This window comes from Nicotiana attenuata, chromosome 3 (assembly GCF_001879085.1).
Source record: "Nicotiana attenuata strain UT chromosome 3, NIATTr2, whole genome shotgun sequence".
In the NCBI taxonomy this organism is placed as follows: domain Eukaryota; kingdom Viridiplantae; phylum Streptophyta; class Magnoliopsida; order Solanales; family Solanaceae; genus Nicotiana; species Nicotiana attenuata.
The window spans coordinates 34,744,128-34,768,692 of NC_031991.1; the positions used below are offsets into that span (position 1 = coordinate 34,744,128).

The 24,565-nt window shown below is 40.2% G+C and overlaps 1 protein-coding gene across 1 annotated transcript; it reads right to left on the reverse strand.

The window, feature by feature from the left end:
* On the reverse strand, positions 12,650-13,934 carry LOC109223518 (AT-hook motif nuclear-localized protein 23-like). The gene has a single exon (XM_019387868.1). The coding sequence runs from the start codon at positions 13,666-13,668 to the stop codon at positions 12,850-12,852; it is 819 nt and encodes a 272-aa protein (XP_019243413.1). The 5' UTR covers positions 13,669-13,934; the 3' UTR covers positions 12,650-12,849.

The following is a 24,565-nucleotide window of genomic DNA, read 5'->3' on the forward strand; positions in this document are numbered from 1 at the left end:
TTATAGCCAATGTCGATACTGAATAATCCCATAATCACCCCAGAATTCGTTGTCACAAGTGCATGAGCACTAGGAACTAAAAAAATAAAAATACAATAACTGTCCAGAATATAAATTTGGACAGGAAAAAAAATACAAGTACTCTGAAGGAGACTCTGCTGGCTGTGGATCGTCTCACAAGATGCAGCTCACCTAACTCCTCATATCAACCACGCTGTTGCGCCCACCAGGCTACTAGATGTACATGTGCCTGTACAACAAAATGTACAGCAAGTGTAATATGAGTATGAAAATAACGCGTACCCAATAAGTATCCAGTCTTATCTCGACGAAGTAGTGACGAGAAGTCGACTCCGACAGTTACTATGGCCATCAATAATATTTTATTCGTGGATTTTATTAAAAACGGCAGTAAACTCAAGGAAATCATAAAGCGAATAAACCATCCTCTTGGTAATAAGAGATTTCCAAATTCATTCTTTTCCATCATTTATCAATTTATCTCAGATCAGGGAGGCTATATCATTATTTATAAATTTCAAGGTAAGCAATACAAGCATGCGCAAATCATGCCGAGGTCGTACGTCCCGATCCAGCATAATATTTAAATTGTGCACTGCCAGAGGGTCAAATGGTGCGAACCATAGTTGCATCTATTTAATCTACCAAGGCGTTCGGCCCGTTCCATAAAAGACAAACACATTCAAACAGTCAATCAAGAATTCATCAAGGAGCAACTGTCCAAGGAAAAGGGAATTTCTCTTTTAAAAGTCAAGAAGGTGATGTTTAGCCTTTTAGAAATTTATTTACCAAGTTCGATATGATTTAAGCATTTTAAATTGACAATAAGGTTGCAAATATTGTAAGTAAAGCATGTTTTTGGGTCCTAGACTACCTGGACTTAAGCATAATAGTAGCAACGCATGGACTCTCGTCACCTCGTGCGTACGTAGCCCCCACAAATAGGAGCACATATTGATTTATTTCGCCTATGGGGCAAATTCCCTCTTACAAGATTAGAAAGGAGACTTACCTTGCTCCAAAGTTCCATAACCGGCTCTCAAGCCCTTCCGATGACTCAAACCGATGCCCAACGCTCCAAAGCTAGTCAATAATTATGCAAACCCATTAATATATACTTAAATACTCATTATAATCCAATTTATAACCCCGATCGGAAAGTTGATAAAAATCACCCTCGGACCCACGTGCCCGGATTCCAACATTTTTCGAAGATAAACTTTACCCATAACGCCATGAACTCAAATATATAACTTATTCTAAGTTACATGTCCAAAATTGTGGTCAAAATCCAAAAATATAAATTCTAGGTTTTTCCACCAAATTCCCACTAATTTTTCATGATTAAACCCATATAAAATCACGTATATAACTCAAAATTGGGAAGAAAGCACTTACCCCTTACTAGTTGATGAAGATGGCACTCCACATTGGTCCAAAATCGGCTCCCATGGACGAAATAAAATGAAATTGAGCCAAACCCTTCATTTTAAAGAAGACACTGCCTCGACCTTTGCACCTCCAGTCCAGTAGCCGCTTCTGTGGCTCCGCACCTGCGGAAATTCATCGCAGGTGCGGCTCTAACTCAACCCAGCAGCTTTCACTTCTGGAATCTCCCTTCCACACCTGCGCCTTCGCAGGTGCGGATGTTCCCCCGCACCTGCGCTCCTTCCCACTTCTGTGACTCTTAGGCCGCTTCTGCGGCTCCACACTTGCGGCCAAAATCTCGCAGGTGCGGTTAATCTAGATGACAGCAGCCTTAGTTTTTCCTCAAATTCCAAATTCGATCCGTTAACCACCCGGAATCCATCCGAGGCCCTCGGGACCTCATCCAATCACACCAACCTGTCCCAAAACATAACGCAGACCTGCTCGAGGCCTCAAATCACATCAACAATGTCGTAATTACGAATCACGCCCCAATTCGAGCTTTATGAACTTTAGAACTTCAAACTTCTTTGTTCGATGCCGAAACCTATCAAATCACGTCCGATTGACCTCAAATTTTGCACACAAGTCGTATTTGACATTACGGACGTACTCCAACTTCAGGAATCGGAATCCGACCCCGATATCAAAAGGTCCACTATCGGTCAAACTTCTCAAACCCTTCAAATTTCTATCCTTAGCCAAATGACTCCAAAATGATCTACGGACCTTCGAATCCACCTCCGGATGCGCCCCCAATACCAGAATCAGCAGATGGAGCAATTCCCAGGCTCGGAATCCCAAACGGACATCGAAAACATTGAAATGCATTTCCACCCAAATTTATAAAATTCTTCCAAAATGCTAACTTCCACAATAGGCGCTAAAATGCTCCCGGGTCATCCAAAACCCGATCCGGACATACACCCAAGTTCAAAATCATCGTACAAACCTGTTGGAACTTTCAAATCCCGATTCCAAGGTCGTCTACTCGAAATCAACCTTAGTCAGATTCTTCCAACTTAAAGCTTCCGAAATGAGAATTTTCTTTCCAAATCAACTTTGAACTTCCCAAAATTCAATTCTGACCATGCGTACAAGTCATATTACCTGAAGTGAAGCTGCTCATGGCCTCAAACCGTCGAACGATACGCTAGAGCTCAAAACGGCCAGTCAGCTCGTTACATTATCTGTCTTAGTGACTCAAGAACTACTCAAGTTCTTGGAAAAGGCAAAGTTATTCTCAAACTCACATCTAGCAAAACTTTGGCATTGAATGATGTGTTGCATGTTCCTAGTATCCGAGCCAATTTGATATCTATAGGATTATTAGGAAAAGTGGGGGTGAAGGTTTCTTTTGAATCTGATAAGGTCGCATTGACCAAGAATAATAATTTTGTTGGACAGGGTTATTTTAACCATGGCTTGTTTGTACTCAACATTATGAATGAAAATGCTAGTTCTTCTGCTTACTTGATTGATTCTCTTAATTTATGGCATGCTAGATTAGGACATGTTAGTTTATCTTATATTAAGAAAATGCATTCCGAAGGTCTTATTTCAAATATTAATTATTCAAATATTGATAAGTGTGAAGTTTGTGTCGAAGCTAAACAAAGTAAGAAATCATGTACTTCTGTGTTTAGAGAATCTGAATTTTTAAGCTTAATCCATACTGGTTTAGGAGACTTGAAACAAACTATAACTAGAGAAGGGAAAAACTATTATGTGACTTTTATAAATAATTTCTCCAGATATACAAAAGTTTATTTATTGAGAAATAAAGATGAAACTTTTGATAAGTTTTTAATTTATAAATCTGAAGTAGAAAATCAATTAGATAAGAAAATCAAAGAGTTAGATCCGACAGAGGTGGTGAATTTATTTTGTTGAATGATTATTGTGAGAAAAAAGGTATAATACATGAGATAAATCCGCCATATTCTCCACAATCAAATGGCGTAGCAGAAAGGAAAAATAGGACCTTAAAGGAAATGGTGAATATCATGCGTGTTAGTTCTGGTGCCCCGGATAATCTTTGGGGTGAAGCCTTTTTATCTGCTTGTCACTAGGATTTATTATAAGAAAATGGATAAAACACCTTATGAGTTGTGGAAAGGTTATCCCCCTAACTTGAAATATTTGAAAGTGTGGGGGTGCCTTGCTAAAGTTATGTTACCCGATCATAAGAAAAGAAAAATAGGATCTAAAATATCTGATTATATGTTTATTGGGTATGCTGAAAGTAGTGCAGCATATAAATTTTTAGTAGTCAAAAATGATGTCCTTGAACACAATACTATTATTGAAACAAAAAATGCTGAATTTTTTGAAAATATTTTTCCTTTAAATTTTGATAATATTGCGCATGTTCCTAGTATTCCAAGTGATAATACTTCTCATGTTCCAATTATTCAAAGCGATTTTAAAAGTGAGGACTTAAGAAGAAGTAAAAGATCAAGGAAAAAAAAATCTTTTGGCAATAATTTTTATACTTATCTTGTGGATAATGATCCCTTGACATGTTTTGAAGCAATTTCTTCGTCTGATGCCTCATTTTTGAAAGAATCTATTGATGTAGAAATTAATTTAATTTTACAAAATAAAACTTGGATTTTAGTTTATTTACCTCTGGGAGCTAAACACGTTGGTTGTAAATGGATTTTAAAGAAGAAACACAATCCGGATGGTTCCATTGATAAATACAAAGTTAGACTTGTTGCAAAAGGTATTACTCAAAAGCAAAGTGTTGATTATGTTGATACTTATGCACATGTAACTAGAATGTCCTCAATTCGCATTTTACTTGCCTTGGCTTCTATTTATAAACGTTTTATTCACCAAATGAATGTTAAAACTGCATTTTTAAATGGTGATTTAGAAGAGAAAATTTATATGGAGCAAACGGAGGGTTGTATAGTGTCGGGCCAAGAAAACAAAGTAAATTGCTAAAATCTCTGTATGGTCTAAAGCAAGCACCTAAACAGTCGCAAGAAAAAATTGATCAAGTATTGATTAATGATGGTTTTTCATCAATTGAAGTAGATAAATGTGTTTATACAAAATCTGTAGATGGTTCATGTGTTATTATTTGCCTTTATGTAGATGACATGCTTATTTTTCGTTATAGTCTTGATTGATACATAAAACCAAATTTTTTTTGTCTTCTAATTTTGAGATGAAAGACATGGGAGAAGCTAGCGTTATTTTAGGCATGAATATTATAAGAGATGGCAATAACTTGATGTTGACTCAAGAACATTATGTTGAAAGAATTCATAAAAATTTTGATAATTTTGATGTGGTACCTATAAGCAATCCTTATATGATAGTAGTCAATTAAAAAGAATAAGGAAGATGTTGTAAATCAAAATAAATATGCTCAAATTATTGGTAGCCTAATTCATTTGATGAAGTTCACTAGACCTGATATTGCATATGTTGTATGTAGATTGAGTAGATATACTCAAAACCCGAGTCGTGATCATTGGAATGCATTAGTAAGAGTAATGAAATACTTGAGAGGTACCATGAACTATGGTATCAAATATAGTGAATTTCCCACTGTACTTGAAGGATACAGTCATGCTAACTGGATATCTGATTCAGATGAGACAAAATCCACTATACTAGTGGTACCTGGAGGGGGTGTTGTGGCATGAGAATCAGCTAAACAAACAATAATAGCTAGATCTACCATGAAATCTGAGTTTGTGGTAATGGAATTGGCTGGCAATGAGGCCGAGTGGTTAAAGAACCTTTTGACAAGTATTTCACTAGGAATAAAACCGACACCTTCTGTGTCGATGCATTGTGATTGCCAAGCTGCAATAGTCATTGCTAAAAATAAATCCTTTAATGGGAAGAGTAGACATATCCGATTGAGACATAATGTGATAAAGCAGCTGCTGAAAGATAAAATTATTTCCATAAATTATGTGAAGTCAAAAGTGAATTTGGCCGATCCTCTGACTAAACCTTTGGGAAGAAAATTAATATCTGAAACATCGAGGGGAATGGGACTATTGCCAATTTGAGTTAAATCAACAGTGATGGTAACCCAACCTATGTGATTGGAGATCCCATGAAGTAGGTTCATATGGGTAATAACAAGCCATTAGTTAATCAAATGTGCACTATTGAATAATATCCCTTCCTATGGTGTGTGTGTATATAGTGCAAGACTGGAAGGAATAGGAGGCTGAGTTATCAAACACTTAATCGAATAATCCATAGCCTTTTTATAGATGGTGTATTGTGCTACAGAATACAATTGATGGATGGACCTTTATGAGTGTGGAGTGGGGATGCACCTATGAAGTTTATGGCAAAAAAATTCTAGAGCACTCATGAAAACCAAGCGCGTGCATGGCCTATTAGCACAAAACCGCGATAAACAACAAAGTGTGTGCGGGTATATTGTGATAGATAAGACACTAAACTTACAAAAGAATTCTTGGTTCATAGAAGTTTTAAACTTCACCAATTATTCTGTAAGTTTAATCTTATTTTATCTAGGTCTGGTTCATAGTCCAAGTGTGATGACCCGATAGGTCATCTTATGATTTAAAACTAAATTTTATGTTCCGAGGCCTTTAAAACCTCATTTTATCCCTTCTCATTTGCATGCGCAGTCCGGGCGTGTTTCCGGAAAGCTTTTGTGTTGAAAGTTGATAAAAATAGAGATTTTTATTAAAAACTTCATCAGAGTTGACTTCAGTCAACATTGTTTTGTAAACGAACCCGGATTCGAATTTTGACAGTCCCGTTGGGTCAGTATCGAAATATGGGACCTAAGCGTATGCCCGGATCGGATTCGGAGGTCCCTAGCTCGAGTATGAATTTTTGTTTAAAATTGTAAGTCTGAAAATTTAATGGTTTTTAAGAAATTGTTAATGTTTGATCTTGTTGGTATCGGCCCGTATTTTGGTTCCCGAGCCCGGTACATGTTCATTATAATATTTAAGTCATGTGTGTGAAATTTGGTGAGAAACGGAGTTGGTTAGACGTGATCCGGACGTCCGGCTGAGAAAATAGAAATTTCAAAAGTGTTCTTGAGAATTTCATTTGATTTGGTGCTAAATTCGTAGTTCTAGGTGTTACTTTGGCGATTTGATCGCGCGATCAAGTTCGTATGATATTTTTAGACTTGCGTTGTGAGTATCGGATAGGCTACGGAGTGAAATTGGACTTGAGCATTGCTGATATCTACAATTTCTGGGAATTAGCCTCTGATCTCGCATTTGCGAGATCAGAGTTCGCATTTGCGAGCTACTCATCGCAAATGCGAAGAGTAGCTGGGCCAGGCAGTCCTCGCATTTGCAAGAAAATCTTCGCATCTGCGAAGTTGGTCTGGGGAAGAGGTTCTTCGCATTTGCGAAGAAGGGGGTCGCAATTGCGATCCAAGTTCTGCATTTGCAAACAATATGTTCGCATTTGCGACAGAAGCAGAAAATGCGACGGGTTCGCATTTGCGATACCTTTCTCGCATTTGCAATCTTCGCAATTGCGAAGATCAAGTCGCAAAGGCGACATCTGCAACTGTGTAAAAGTGAAGTTAGGCGGGATTTTTGATTCATTCTTCAAATTTTCAAAACATAAAATACAATAGGCGATTTTCCAAAAGACTTTTTCTTCCCCAAATCATAGGTAAGTGATTTAACTAGTTTCTTTCAATCTTTCACTTTATTTTACAAGATTTCAACCTAGAATCTATGGTTTTCATGGTGGAATTGGGGATTTTTGGGTAGAAACTAGGGTTTTGATAAATTGGGGATTTAGACCTCAAATTGAGGTCGGGTTCCAAAATCAATTACATATCCGGGCTCGGGGGTGAATGGGTAATCGGGTTTTGGTCAGAATTTCGGATTTGGATCAAGCGGGTCCGGGTGTTGACTTTTGTTGACTTTTACAATAGTGGCCTAAATTGTATTCTTATCGATTGTGGCTAATTCCTAAGGTTTATTTTGAAATGTGTGGTTGGTAATTTGCTAGATATTGTTGGTTCGGAGGCGCGTTTGAAAGGCAAAGATATGATTGAGCTTCGAGTGGCCTTTGGAGCGAGGTAAGTGTTGTGTCTAACCTTGACTTGAGGGAATTAGGAACCCTCGGACTTTGTGTTATGTGAATTCCAAGTGAGCGGTGCATATGCAAGGTGACAAGTGTTTATACGCCGCCGAATTATCTATTTTTCCCTAATTTACTGCTTTACCTTAACTGTTTCCTTACCTGTCTTAATTGCTATATGATCTAGATGGTTAACTTGATATTGATATATGGTGGGATCGGATCAGCCATTCGCGGAGACTTGAGGTACGGCTGTTCATTACCCGCAGCTCCTGGATTCCCCATCCTCTGTCTATTTAGCTGTGTACTTTCATTTGAACAGCTTTTTATTTATTTCAGACCCTTATGTGTATTACTCTAGTAGTTCGAGCACTCATGACACCAGGTTCAGGGAATTGTAATAGATATTTGGCTAGTTCAACTTCCGCATTGTTACTTTAAATTCATTCAGTTATCTCAGTTCTTCTTTAGTATCTGATTTAAACTGAAAAAAGGAGTAGATTGTTCTAACGTTGGCTTGCCTAGTAAGTGAAATGCTAGGCGTCATCACAGTCCCGATGGTGGGAATTTCGGGTCGTGACACCAAGAGACACCAAATTCGACGCATTATGCTCATTTGTGAAAACCCAGCAAATTATTTTATTATTTTTTAATATTCTTTTTGAGATATGTGGGGGATTGATAGAAAAATACTTTTGATATCTCAAAAAGAAATATTCTAAAACTATGTCTAGATTCAGTTTTTTTACTATTATATTAATGAGTCATTATTATAGTAATTATTTTAAATATATTTGTAATAGAAAATTAGTTTAATTTTGTAGTCAATTAGGACAAAATTAATTTGGCTATTGAATGAGATTTGAACGTTACTTTTTTGTTACAAAATTCTTTACGTCTATTACATTATGCCTTAATGGCTTAAATCTTTAACGTATGTTCATATTTTTTGGACTATTTGTATATATTGCTTTGTGATTATTTTGATGTATGAAAAAAGTGTGAGAACAAAATAAAATCTTTTATACTATTGTGTTGGTTATCTTTGTTAATTTTTGTTGTTTCTGCTCCTAATTTACACTAGAAGAGCTTGTTGAATCCGGGGATACGCCTAATTTTATTTATCACAATGTGGGCGAAATATCCTTAAGGACACTGTCCTTGACACGCCTCAAGCTAAATCTTATTCACCATAATCCAATATTTTTCCAAGAGGTATAACTTCTTCTTCTTCTTTTTCTCTTTACTTTTCGCATAATATGTAAATGAGAGAACACATATATCAAAGCTGGTATCTGGGAAAAACAATCTGTAGAGGTATTAGTTTATCTTTGTAAGAATTTTAGTATAATGAAGAAACAAGTAGCCCTCAGGATAGTTAAATCGCGCAGATGTTTTTCATTTCTGTCATTGTGTCCGTTGTATATTAGTAACCGCAACATTACAACTCAACTAACATAAGTTTTCATCAAACATCACTGCCATAGCATTAAAATCCGAGAGGCAATTTAGGACTTACATATTCAACACTCGAATAAAACACATGAAAGGGGGGTTAACATTGGAGCAAAAATGCTAACCTACATGAAGACAATTTATCGTATTTAAAGAAAAAACCTACTAGATATCTAGGTAAATTATGACAACCTAATTCCCACCATTTTTAACATTCACATGCATGGTTTAGGTGTCTAAGAGGAGTAGCAAGTCTTTTCTTAGAGTGTGAAGAATAGTTTTTAGCCTTCTATATGGAGCTGCAACTACATTAGAAAGGGGAGAATTTCAGATTGCAGGTTATTGGTCAACTAGCTAGAAGATCCGGATTCAACACGCATTCGGGGAGCAAAACTAAGTAGCAGATCTTTTGGCAAAGTAAGGAATTGCGGGATGCGTAACAAGATACTAGCATAATTAGCAGTTCCTCTTGTGTTTTAAAAGCACTGGAGACAGACAAATTAGGAACTACTTTTGCAAGAGCAACTACTAATCATAATATTACTATAACACATAGTGCACAGGATAGCACTCCATTCGTACTAATGCATATCAACATGTAATTAGAGTTATCTCTTGAATTAAAAAAATCAAACACAAAAAGGGAAAAGGGGCTTTTTTTTTTTTTTGATAAGTGAAAAGTGGAGAATTACATAAGGCTAATTCACTACTGTTGACCTGAGCGGTTTTGGTTTTGATGATTGACAAAAGAACGCATGCATGAACCAGATCCCTGTACAGTGTACACAAATGACAAACAAAATCAAGCAAAAGGCATGCACGTGAAAATGATAAGTATAAGTGGTTATATCTGATATTTCCTGAACGAAAAGGTTGCATATTTGATAAGGGTCAGGACTCCTTACTTGAAGAGAACTCTATCCAAGATAATGAAAGAGTTAGAAATTGAAGATAACTAGAACGTAATGTACTCTTCCACCAAGGAAGAGTAAAGCATTAGAGTTCTAGTTACTGTTTATTTACTAACTCTATGTATATCAGTTGTGTTCTCTTTTACAGGTGACACAAATAAAGAAGCGAAAGCACGAATTGAGAGCAAAATAGCAAGGCATTTTGTGAGCAATTCCTGTGAGATTTAAGAGTGTGATCTAGAAGCTACACGAACCAGATTGAAGAACCAATTCCTTAAAGAGTTTTATATGTCTTTCTTTATTTCTAGTTCAAAGTGTAGTAGGCGCTTTGAGTTGTACCTTTCAGCTTTCTTAGAAGCAAATTGTACTTGGTACCTGAGTTGTATTATTCAAGTTAGAATTAACTTGAAGTAGTCACAACAGCCTGTGGCGTATTGCTACAAGGGTTAGAGTTAATCCTTAGGTTTACAAGAGGTTGTAAACTCGAGTTGAAGTTGTATCTTTCAAGTTAAAGTTAACTTGAAGTAGTCGCAACAGCCTGGGCGTGTTGCTATAAGGGTTAAAGTTAACCCTTAGTTTTGCAAGAGTTTGTAAACTTTGTTGTTGGCCCAGAGTTGTAGTGAAGTGTTTGGAAAAAATCCTACTGGGTAGTAGGTCGCAGCTTTTTTAACCTTTTGAGTCGACTGTTTTCCACGTAAAAATCCGTGTATTCTTTACTTTCTGCATTATTTATTTCGCAATTGTAGTGTAAGGACTGCATAGAAGAACCAGGTCGTTCTATAATCTAGTGCACACAAAAATTGAACACCGCACAAATTACCCACCCCCCCCCCCCCGCCGCATGGTATTGAAGTATAAAATATCAATTGGTATCAAAGCAGGTTATCCTTGAAGAGGCTACCACCTTAGGAATAGATCAAGATGAGTGCACTACCTGGAAACTGTAAAGAGCAATCCACCACTATCCAATGATCACTACTATTGCTTATGGAAGGAAATGAGCAGAGATCACTTGAAGATGACTGAAGGATGCTTCAAATGTGTAAAAAGAACCACATGATCAAGAACTCTCCTATGTGGGAAGTCGAGTGGAAAAAAGAGAGATCTAAAAGAAGAAACAGAAAGAAGGAACGGCTTCATGATAAAAAGAAATACAACAAAGGACCATCCAAAGCAATGGTTGCTACCTGGAAAGAATGTTCAGATGAGGACATTGATAATGATGATGATGATGATGATGTTGAACGAGCTATTATAGCAATTCAAGAATCTGAAGAAGAACCTGATGAAAAATCTAAGATAAGTTTGTTGGACCTAAAGGATAAAATTAAATTCCTTTCTAAAGATAGTCTATCAGAACTGTTGCTAACTTTAATTGATGAATCTAAGATTATAAGTTGTGAAAAAGAACAGTTGTCAAAGGAGTGTGATCATTTTGAAAGCAAAGTGTAAAAACTTTGAACTTAGGGCTTGTGAAACCGAAAATGAAAATGTCGTGTTGAAGAACTAGGTTCATGCACTTGACACATCTGTTCCAGAATTTAGATCTAAAAATCTAAAATTAAAGTTAGGAGCAGGTAAAGAAATAGCTAGTGACACACAACTCTCACTAGAAAAGGATTAAGGAAAGGTAAAAGATGAGCTACATAAAAGGGATGAACTGGTAAGAACCTTGAAAGAGGGCTTGACTAAGGTTAAGCATGAGCTAGATAGAACATGTAAATGGAACAGGTACTCTGATGCACTTTCATGGCTACAAGAACACCATCGTAACAACAGAAAAGGACTTGGCTTTGGAAACTCTACACCTAAATGGGATCCCAAAAGCAAGTGCCTGACACTCCCTGAGAATAAAATATACACATACTGTGGTTACACTGATCATTGTAAGAGTGAATACACTGCAAAAGAAAAGTCAACTAAGAGACACTTTCACATCAAAGGTCTAAGCCAATAAGCCAAACTGGATTATACAAGATTTGCTGACAAAAAGAAGTACTATAAGGACGAAAGGACCGGTTATTTTCTCTAGTTCTATATTAGCTGAGTTAGGCTGAAAAGAGATTGGCCTAACAATAAAGTAAAGTAGAGGACTTTGAGATCATCTATAGAGATTGAGCATCAAATGAAATGTTTTCATGGTTAATTAGTGAATGGCTCCAATGATATTTATTGGTATAAAAGTTCACAAATTTCCATAGCAGGATAAAACCAGTAAAAAGTTTGGCTTCTTAACTGAAGAAAAAGAAAGAACGATAGAATATTTGGGTTATTATTCTATTGAACAACTTGCAATCAGGTTCATTACTTAATATTTCACTCAACCTTGGAACTTTTTTCTTTTTTTTTTTTTTTTTTTGGAAATTTCCTGAGAACCAGAAGAATTGATGTGCATCAGATCTAGCAAGAACATTTATATTTATATATGATTCTCCTTTTTTAACATTAGTTTCATAAAACTACTAGATTTGACAGGATTTATATATGTTCGATCGAGAAACTAAAAGTATCCTTAAATTAATACTCATCTTTTATAGCCATTAGAGAAAAGTCTGAGAATAATAATTAAATTTTATAGCCATGAAGAGATAATAAACAACAAGTTATTTTAATCACTTCCTTTTTTCCTTTTGGATAACCAAAACATGGATTATCTTATTATTCCATGGCTGAACAAGTTGCTAAAAGAAATGGTCATAGCAGACTTAGTTTGCATAGAAAAATAATAAAGATAGATTAACCCAAAAAAACAAGAAAGATTTCTAATGGACTGCTTAGAAGTTCCAATAAATCAAGCACACAAAAACAAGAAGGAAAAAGGAAATTTCACAAAATCAAAAGGAAAAATTTCCAAACAGTCAAAGTAGCTAGAAATTAAACCAAGCTTAATAATGTACAAATTATATCCATTGATTTTTCTGAAATCTTTTCAACATCAAAAAGTAAAAACTCTTGAAATAAACCTGACCTAATATTGTGGCCTGTTTGCTGAGTTCCCATTCCATCCTCCTCCTCCACCACTTTCCATTTGAAGTTGACCATTTGGTGACATATTCAGTGGCAAATTAAGAAAAGGAAGTCCAATTGATGGATCAGCAAAATTACCACTTCCACTTCCACCAGATGGTTGTGACACTCCTTGTTGCATCTGAATTGACTCATTTTCTTCATCTAAAGGCAATCTCTCATAAGCAACATTAGTGAAAGAAGAAGCAATAACTATAACTGGACCTGAAGCAATTAACGCGCCCACAACATTTCCACCAACAACTTGACCTTGACCACCAGCTAAATATATTGTTAAGCTAGTTGCTCCTGGTGGTGCTGGTGGTGGCAAAAAAGATCCTGATAATGATAATATCTCAAACCTACCATGTAACGTCACCACTGAACCGGCAGCCGCTGGCTGCCGTATGGTAACGTTATTAACCGTACCGCTCCCACTCAGTATACAAATTCCTCTTTGCCTTTTTCTTGCATAAGTAGCAACTGATTCAAACACATCATGCCCACTGCTCACTTCCAAAATATGTGCGCGAAGCGCGTTCGCGCTTTCTCTAGTGATGATCACTGGGGGCTTAGGCTTGTTTTTCGAACCAGGTGGACGACCTCTTGGCCTACGTCCTACGACGTCACCGCTTTGTTGATGAGAAGAGATGTCGTTGTTGTTGTTGTCATCGGAAAATTGATTGTTCCGATTGTTTTCATCATCTTCGGAATCATGTGGTCTTTGGAGATGATGAGGAAGAAAACGATGAGAAGCTGAACCTAAGTCTAAACCAGCCATAAACAACAACAGATAACAACAACAAAAGTAGTGAACAGAAAACAAAGCTACAATAAAGTATGATATATGATATGATTAATAATAAGCAAAATTAAAACTCAAAGAATACCCATGAGAAAAATATACTTTTTTTTCAAGTGAATATATATTTTATGAAAAAACGGAAGAACTTCAACCCTAGGAACGAATAGAAAACTAAAGAGAGAGCAGAGAAGAAATGGAGAAGGAAGAGAGAGAAAGTGGCAAATGCAGCTATTGTCACAAAAGAAAAGTATACATAGTAAGGGTATAAAATATAGAGAATATTTTTATCAAGAGATTGGTTGGGGGTGGGGAGGAGGGGGCCGTGTAATGTGGTACAAATACGATTTAATTATTGTTGCTTTCGATAATAATAATATTTAAAATAATAAAGAGAAAAAGAAAACAACAAAAGATAAGTTAAGAGAGAGGTTATGTATGATGTACATCTTTTCATGTGAGAGAAAGAAACATGTCATGATAATGATCCATAATATTTATCTAATGTATGATATTCAGAAACCTCTGACCGAGAATTAAAAAAAAAAAAAAAAATATCTTGGACAAAGTTAATTTGCATCTTCACCAAAGTGAATGGTCGTGTTTATAAATTCAAAAAGAAAAACAAATTATCGTGTTTATAGGCAATCATTCTTCCTGTTGAAATTAGAATTTAATCGTAATGGGACGGAAATATTGTGGAATTTCCACTTTGATTGGCTAGGGTGGTAATGAAAATTAAATACTCCCTGAAGATGCACTTTTTATTAGTGATTATTTTTTTTTTTAAAACTTCTGATATTCCTTCATCGCCTTTTTCTTTTATAATAAAAAAATACAGAGATCGATATAGTGTCTTCGTACTACATATTGAAATCATATTAGCATGACTGGGTTCGGTTATATGTGTGTGTAGGTAATTAAAAATCGGGGGTAGAATTTCCCCGATTTCCCAATGAAAGAACGAAGGAGAAACACGGCTCGACATGATTATAACCGGGGCTGGGAGCCCCTATTATCGAGACCCAGGAAGAATGAACGATGTATCTGAGATTGGACACGTCAAAGCGACGTACCCCAGATCAAGTATGGCTTCTGAACCTCGGGAGATGCAGCGAACGGTTATCCACGACGGATAGGGGGGCGCAATATTGCCCTCAATCAGATTTTACGTTGCGAATCTCGTTCGGTATCAATTATGAATCAACAATTACCGAAAAAATAAGATTTTGACCTTTTTTAGACTTGTACTAGGACTGAAATTCTCCTACTATATAAAGGGGAAGTTTTTCTTTACTTTAACACATTGTAACACGCAACCCAAAGCAACAAAAGTTTACTTTTGTCTTTTAGCCATTGTCTAAGGCATTGTTCATTTGTTCTTTTCTGCATTCGCGGCCAAGTTTGTACCGAGGGTCCAATCGAGGACGAGTTTCACTATTCAATCTGAGATCAGGCTTGGTCATTACATAGCAATTGGTTTGATCGTTTATTTTGTCTTTAATTCATTTACCTGTTATTCTCAATTATGCGTATTGAATTAAACCATGTATCCTTTAAACCGCGTCCAAATTTAATTGTTACTCATTTTTGGGGTAAACACTTTGGCGCCTACCGTGGGGCTAAGGATAACAGTGGTGATTTGATATGGATCTCCATAACACACCCTATTTTAGGCTTGTTCTTTGAGATCTTAATTCCAGGTCAGCCTATGGATGTCAAACTCTAAGTCTACTTACCAGAACGCTGATGTAGAGTCAGGCCATCACAATGAAAATAATAATGTGGTACCCAGTAATGATGTTCCTCAATAGTGTCCCGTTGACCCAGTCGATGCCAACTCACAAGTGGCCGTCAATAATAATTCGCCAACTGATCCCAAAAATAGTGTTCGTGGGGGACCCCGGCCAACGGCTCGAGAAGCGCCCTAAGGTGAAGGTGATTGAGTGAGCCTACGATTGATTTTCGAAATGTTGCAGGCTCAACAAGCGGCAATAGCACAGCTGCAGAACCAAAGCCATGACCCTAACAGAGTCGAGCCCGAACAATCTCGAGAAAAATGCTCGGAGAGACGAATGAGTTGTCGTGAGACAGGTGAAGCCGAGCCCAGAGAAACATCAGGGGTAATGAAGATGCTCGAAGCTTTAACAAAATGGGTGGACTCGAGAGAGAAAAGGATTGACGCCAACGAATAGAAAGTGAAAACATACAACTCCAGGGTCGATCAGATCCCGAGAACACCTCCGATATTGAAGGGACCAAACTCCAAAAATTTATCCAGAAGCCCTTCCTCCCAATCGCGGCACCGAAGCCGATCCCGAAGAGGTTTTGAATGCCCGAAATTCCCAAATATAATGGGACCACATATCCAAATGAGTATGTAACCTCCTATACATGCGCAATCAAAGGGAACGACTTGGACGATGACGAAATCGAGTCGGGGTGTTGCAAAAAATTTTTTAGGAAACTTTGTCCAATGGGGCAATGATATTGTATCACAACTTGCCTCCAAATTCCATGACTCGCTTGCTATGCTTGCAGATGCTTTCGTAAAGTCCCATAACGGAGCCAAAAAGGTCGAGACCAGAAAATTAAATATTTTCAAGGTCAAAAAAAAAGGATAACGAGATGCTCAGGGAGTTCGTGTCAAGATTCCAGATGTAATGGATTGATCTGCCACTAGTTACGGATGATTGGTCCGTTCAGGCATTCACTCATGGCCTCAATCCCTGAAGTTTTGTGGCCTCTCAACAGCTAAAGATAAATTTTTTGGAGTACCCGGTGGTAACCTGGGCTGATGTACACAACAGTTACCAATCGAAGATTAGGGTTGAAGACAACTAACTCGGGGCCCCCTCTGGATCCGTTTACCCCATCAGAACCGATGGTAGATCTAAGAGATCGATTGATGATGAACCAAGTCCGGTCCAAGATCGATATCAGCCATACAATGCATATCGGAGGTGAAACGAATCCAGGTTCCAACCAACTAGGAACAAGAAGAGAAGTAATCGAGGGTCGAACGGATGGGGCCTAATATGCAAGAGTAGGTTTGACAGGTCGCTCGAAAGTAGGGAAGCACCAAGATTATTGGAGTATAATTTCAATGTGTACGCTGCAAGTATCATGTCGGCCATAGGGCGCATCAAAGATACCAAGTTGCCCCGACCATTGCAGTCTGATCCTGCCCAGGGAGATCCTAATTTGATGTGTTAGTATCATGACACTCATAGTCATAGGACCGAAGATTGCCGATAGTTAAGAGAAGAAGCTGCTCAATTGTTCAACAACGGGCACCTCCTAGAGTTTCTAAGCGAGCGAGCCAAAAATCACTTCAGAAACAGGGATTCCAAAAAACAGGTCGAACAAGAGCAGCCTCAGCATGTAATCAAGATGATCATTGGGGGAATCGATGTCCCCCAAGGGCCAATGATAAAATTCACTAAAGTGTCAATTGCGAGGGAAAAATGTACTCGGGATTACGTTTCAGAGAGCTATCTCGTTCAGCGATGAAGATGCCGAGGGCATTGTACAGCCCCACAATGATATACTCGTAATATCTGTACTTATCAATAAATCTCGGGTTAAACGTGTATTGATTGATCCAAGTAGCTCGGCCAACATCATCAGATCAAGGGTTGTAGAACAACTAGGATTGCAGGATCAAATCATACCGACGGTCTGGGTATTGAATGGATTCAACATAGCGTGTGAGACCATGAAAGCAGAGATAACTTTGCCGGTAAACACTGTCGGGACAACCCGAGAAACAAAGTTCTATGTAATCGAAGGGGATATGAGGTAAAACGCTTTGTTCGGAAGGCCATGGGTCCACAACATGAGGGCAGCACCCTCGACCTTACACTAGGCGCTGAAATTCCCCACGCCGGGAGGAGTCAAACTGGTCTACGGAGAACAACTCGCCGTAAGGGAAATGTTTGTTGTCGAATAAGGGATCCCGGTGCCCGCAGTCTCAGCATCAAGAAGCGCAGGACCAACCCAGAAAGAAGAAACTAAATAGCAATCAATGATATTGGCCTCGGTCGAACTGGAGAAACGGGAAGAACAAAGAGCAGATGATGAGGACGATTACGGTGTCCCGAGATCATTCATAGCACCCGATTACACTGACACCATATCAACGGTCGAGGAGTTGGTGCAGCTTATATTAGTCAAGCATATACCGGATCAAAAGGTATACCTGGGCACGGGGTTATCCCCCGAGCTTAGGAAAAAACTTATTGATTTTCTTAAAGCTAACACTGATTATTTTGCCTGGTCCCATATAGACATGACATGGATCCCACCGGAGGTAACCACTCACAAGTTGAGTTTGGTTCCGAAGTTCCATCCGGTCAAGAAAAAGAGAAGGCCACAGTCCGAAGTCAAACACACGTTCATCAAGGATGAGGTATCCACACCTCTAAAAATAGGTTCCATCCTAGAGGTTAAATACCTGGATTGGTTAGCTAACGTATTGGTAGTACCTAAAAAGGGAAATAAACAGAGGATGTGTGAAGATTATAAGGACCTAAACAAGGCATGTCTAAAGGATTCTTTTCTTTTGCCTAACATCGATCGAATGATCGACGCAATTGTCGAACACGAGACTAGGACCAGACTCCAGATAAATATGTGCAATTATATAATATATGGCGGAAAATAAATAGGAATAAACAGTTTAAATGGGGGGGGTACATGCTTCGGGGAAACATATCAAATCCGACAGTAATTTAATAAAATATGGAGAGACAGTTCAATATCTACAACAAAGCAATAATACTACTGTTGCGGCGCGCAACCCGATCCCTTATTATTTAACATTGTTGCGGTGTGCAACCCAATCCAATATAATATCTGTTGCGGCGTGCAACCCGATCTAATATAATATCTGTTGCGGCGTGCAACCCGATCCAATATAATATATGTTGCGGCGTGCAACCCGATCCAAATATAATATCTGTTGCGGTATGCAACCCGATCCAATAGAATATCTGTTGCGGCGTGCAACTCGATCCACATATATATAATAATGTTGCGGCGCGCAACCCGATCCATATATAATATCAACAGTGATCATAATAACAGTCCCGGCAAGGGATCAACAATAAACTACACTATCCCGGCAAGGGAATTCAACAGTACAAGTACATACGTACCGGCAAGGGAGAATCAGCTATAACCAATCTTAACTCAACTCCTACTCATCTCAGTTATCACCATTTCTCAATCATAAGTAAATTCCACGAAAATAAACTAAGTCTTTACTCATTATCAAGACTTCACCCACTAACGCATTCGTAGGAACAATTAAGAATACAACAAGTATCAATTTAGGACTCACGGTCATGCTCAACGCCAACGTGTAGATACTCGTCACCATGTCAATACGTCGTACTCAACAAGAAGCAAATAGCAAATAGGACACAACTCCTAATCCCTCAAGCTAAGGTTAGACCCCATTTACCTTACGTGATCGCGAGAGTGACTACGCGATCGCGATGAACAATAGGCCTGAGCACCTGTAACAGAAAATCTGCAACTTTTCCTTAAGTTCAAAACGTCCCGAATCACATCCGAAACACACCCGAGCCCTCGGGGCTCCTCACTAAACATACGTACTAACCCAACAACATCATATGAACTTATCCGTGCGATCAAATCGCCAAAATAACCTCAATAACAACGAATTAAATCTCAAAATCAAGGAATTTTTCTCTAACTTCATAAAACATCAACTTTAGCAATTTAGGTCCGAATCACGTCAAACGACGTCCGTTTTTCACCAAATTTCACAGAAACATCTTAAATCATATATAAGACCTGTACCGGGCGCCGGAACCAAAATACGGGCCCGATACTAACATGTTCTAATCAAATTTCATTTTAAATTTCCTTAAATAATTTCAGAAAACAATTTCCTTTAAAAATTCATTTCTCGGGCTTGGGACCTCGAAATTCGATTCCGGGCATACGCCCAGGACAGTCAAATCACGGGTCCGGGTCCGTTTACCTAAAACGTTGACCGATGTCAAATTAATTCATTTTTTAGCCAAATTTTATCATTTTTCACAGATTTTCATGTTTAAGCTTTCCGGCTACGCGCCCGGACTGCACACGCAAATCGAAGTGACTCTAAATGAGGTTTTCAAGGCCTCGGAAACACAGAATGTAATTTAATTCTCCACCTCTATAACAACCGTTCGTCCTCGAACGGACAGAAGAAGGAAGTACCTGAGTCGGGGAAAAGATGGGGATAACGGCTCCGCATATCAGACTCGGACTCCCAGGTCGAGGCCTCAGGAGGCTGACCTCTCCACTGAACACGAACAGAAGGGAAACTCTTTGACCTCAACTGACGAACCTGCCGGTCTAGAATAGCTACCGGCTCCTCCTCATAAGACAAGTCATTGTCCAACTGGACAGCGCTGAAATCTAACACGTGGGAGGGATCGCCGTGATACCTCCAAAGCATGGACACATGGAACACTGGATGCACGGCTGATAAGCTCGGCGGTAATGCAAGTCTATAAGCCACCTCTCCCACTCGATTAAGAATCTCAAACGGACCAATGGAACTAGGGCTAAGCTTGCCCTTCTTTCCAAATCTCATCACGTCCTTCATAGGCGACACTCGAAGCAATACCCGCTCACCGACCATGAAAGCCAACTCTTGAACCTTGCGGTCGGCATAACTCCTTTGCCTGGACTGAGCTGAACGAAGCCTATCCTGAATGATCCTGACCTTGTCCAAGGCATCCTGAACCAGATCCGTGCCCAACAACCGAGCCTCTCCCGGCTTAAACCATCCAACCGGAGACCGACACCGCCTACCATATAAAGCCTCATAAGGAGCCATCTGGATGCTCGACTGGTAGCTGTTGTTGTAGGCGAACTTCGCTAAAGGCAAAAACTGATCCCACGAGCCTCCAAAGTCAATGACACAAGCTCGGAGCATATCTTCCAAAATCTGAATAGTCCGCTCGGACTGCCCGTCCGTCTGGGATGAAATGTTGTGCTCAATTCAACCCGTGTGCCCAACTCTCGCTGAACTGCTCTCCAGAAATGCGAGGTAAACTGCGTACCTCGATCCGAAATGATAGACACAGGCACACCATGAAGATGAATAATCTCCCGGATATAGATCTCAGCTAACCTCTCAGAAAAATAGGAGACTGCCACAGGAATGAAATGTGCTGACTTGGTCAGCCTATCAACAATGACCCACACTGCATCGAACTTCTTCCGAGTCTGCGGGAGTCGAGTAACGAAGTCCATAGTGATCCGCTCCCACTTCCACTCGGGAAGCTCAATCCTCTGAAATGAACCACCGGGCCTCTGATGCTCGTACTTGACCTCCTGACAATTCAAACACCGAGCCACATATGCAATGATATCCTTCTTCATTCTCCGCCACCAATAATGCTGCCGCAAATCCTGGTACATCTTCGCGGCGCCCAGATGAATAGAGTACCGGGAGCTGTGGGCCTCCTCTAAAATCAACTCTCGAAGACCATCCACATTGGGCACACAGACTCGGCCCTGCAATCTCAAAACTCCATCATCATCTAAGGTAACCTGCTTGGCACCTCCGCGCTGCACCGTGTCTCTAAGGAAACACAAATGGGGATCATCATACTGCCGATCACGGATACGCCCCAATAATGAAGAACGAGCGACCGTGCAAGCTAACACACGACTGGGCTCAGAAACATCCAGTCTCACGAACTGATTGGCTAAAGCCTGAACATCCAAAGCAAGCGGTCTCTCACCGACTGGAATATAAGCAAGACTGCCCATACTGGCTGCCTTCCTACTCAAAGCATCGGCCACCACATTGGCCTTTCCCGGATGATATAAAATGGTGATATCATAATCTTTCAGCAACTCCAACCACCTCCTCTGCCTCAAATTCAACTCTTTTTGCCTGAACAAATACTGAAGACTCTTGTGATCCGTGAATACCTCACATGTCACGCCATACAGATAATGCCTCCAAATCTTCAATGCGTGAACTATGGCTGCCAACTCCAAATCATGAACCGGATAGTTCTTCTCATGAATCTTCAACTACCGCGAAGCATTGGCAATGACCTTGCCATCCTGCATCAACACTGCATCAAGCCCAATACGAGAAACATCACAATAAACTGTATAAGGCCCTGAAACTGTGGGCAAAACCAACACTGGTGCCGTAGTCAGAGCTGTCTTGAGCTTCTAAAAGCTTGCCTCACACTCATCCGACCATCTGAACTGGGCACCCTTCTGGGTCAACCTGGTCATCAGGGCTGCAATAGATGAAAACCTCTCCACGAACCGACAATAGTAGCCTGCCAGTCCCAAGAAACTCCGAATCTCTGTGGCTGATGCTGGCCTAGGCCAGTTCTTGACTGCCTCAATCTTCTTCGGATCAACCTGAATACCCTCTGCTGACACAACATAACCCGAAAATGCAACTGAACTCAACCAGTACTCACACTTCGAGAATTTTGCATATAACTGACTATCCCTCAGAGTATGAAGAACCACTCTAAGGTGCTGCTCGTGCTCCTCCTGGCAGCGGGAATATATCAATATATCATCAATAAAGACTATCACGAACGAATCCAAATAAGGCCTGAACACTCGGTTCATCAAATCCATAAAAGTTGTTGGGGCATTTGTCAACCCGAATGACATAACCAGGAACTCATAATGCCCGTACCGAGTGCGGAAAGCTGTCTTAGGGACATCGGATGCCCTAATCCTCAACTGATGGTAGCCAGATCGCAAGTCAATCTTTGAAAATACCTTGGCACCCTGAAGCTGATCGAACAAATCATCAATCTTCGGCAGCGGATACTTATTCTTGATTGTAACCTTGTTCAATTGCCGGTAATCAATACACATTCTCATTGACCCATCCTTCTTTATAACAAACAACACCGGCACACCCCAAGGTGAAACACTGGGCCTAATGAAACCCTTCTCAAGAAAATCTTGCAACTGTTCCTTTAACTCTTTCAACTCAGGCGGGGCCATACGATATGGCGGGATAGAAATGGGCTGAGTGCCCGGAGCCACATCAATGCAAAAGTCAATATCCCTATCGGGCGGCATACCCGGCAGGTCTGAAGGGAATACCTCAGGATACTCACGAACAACGGGCACAGAATCAATAGAGGGAACCTCAGCACTAGAATCACGAACATATGCCAAATAGGCCAAACACCCCTTCTCGACCATACGCCGAGCCTTCACATACGAGATAACACTGCGGGTAGAATGACCAGGAGTCCCTCTCCACTCTTAATGAGGCAAACCCGGTAAGGCCAAAGTCACAGTCTTGGCATGACAGTCCAAAATAGCATGGTAAGGTGATAACCAGTCCATCCCCAATATAACATCAAAGTCAACCATGTCTAGAAGCAACAAATCTACACGAGTCTCAAGACCCCCAATCACCACAATACAAGAATGATGGACTCGATCCACCATGATAGAATCACCCACCGGTGTAGACACATATACAGGGACACTCAGAGAATCACTAGGCATAACCAGATACGGTGCAAAATAAGATGACACATACGAGTATGTAGACCCTGGATCAAATAACACTGAAGCATCTCTATCACAAACCAGAACAGTACCTGTATAACCGCATCTGAAGCCTCAACCTCGGGCCTGGCTGGAAGAGCATAACATCGGGGCTAGGCCCCGCCACCCTGGACTAACTCTCTAGGACGGCCTGCAGCTGGCTGGCCTTCACCTCTGGCAGTCTGAGCTCCACCTCTAAATCCTCTACCTCCACCTCTAGCACCTCTACCCCCGCCCCTAGCTGGCTAAGCGGTCTGTGGAATATCTGGTGCCTGAATCATAGCACGGGAATCCTGCTGCTGCGATTGAGTACCCACCAACCTCGGACAAGCCCTCCGGATATGACCATACTCACCACACTCATAAATCCACCAGAATGCTGCAGCTGAGGAAACTGAGACTGACCCTGGCGACCTGGATGACCTCCCCGAAAACTCTGGATCGGTGGTGCACTGATGGGAGCTGGTGGTGCACTGTAGGGCTGCTGATCAGAATACTGCATGCGAGAATCATGGCCACTTGAAGCACTGTGAGAAACCTGAAGGGCTGACTGAAAGGGCCTAGGAGGATGGCCCCTACCATATGAATCTCTACCTCCAGACGAGGTACCACTGAATCTCCCTGAATGACGGGGCCTCTTATCCGCTCCATGACTACCCCCCTGTGATAGTACCATCTCAACTCTCTGGGCCACATTGGCCGCCTCCTGGAAGGATATCTCACTCCCAGTCTCTCTAGCCATCTAGAGACGAATCGGCTGAATGAGTCCATCAATAAACCGTCTCACTCTCTCCCTCTTAGTGGGAAGTATAATAAGGGCATGGCAAGCCAAATCTATGAATCTGGTCTCTTATTGGGTGACAGTCATGGATCCCTACTGAACGCGCTCGAACTACCTCCGATAGGCCTCTCGCTGTGTATTAGGGAGAACTTCTCCAGAAATAGCTGTGTGAACTGCTCCCAGGTCAAGGCTGGCGATCCTGATGGTCTAGCTAAGCAATAATCCCTTCACCAAGTCTTGGCGGATCCAGACAAGCGAAATGTAGCAAAATCAACCCCATTGGTCTCAACAATACCCATGTTCCGAAGAACCTCGTGACAGCTGTCCAGATAATCCTGGGGATCCTTAGTAGATGCACCGCTGAAGGTAGTAGTGAAGAGCTTGGTAAACCTGTCAATTCTCCACAAAGCATCGGTAGACATGGCTGCACCATCGCCGGTCTGAGCTACCACACCCGGCTGAACCGCTCCAACTGGATGAGCTACTGGAGTCTGAAACTGGGGAGCTACCTGCTCC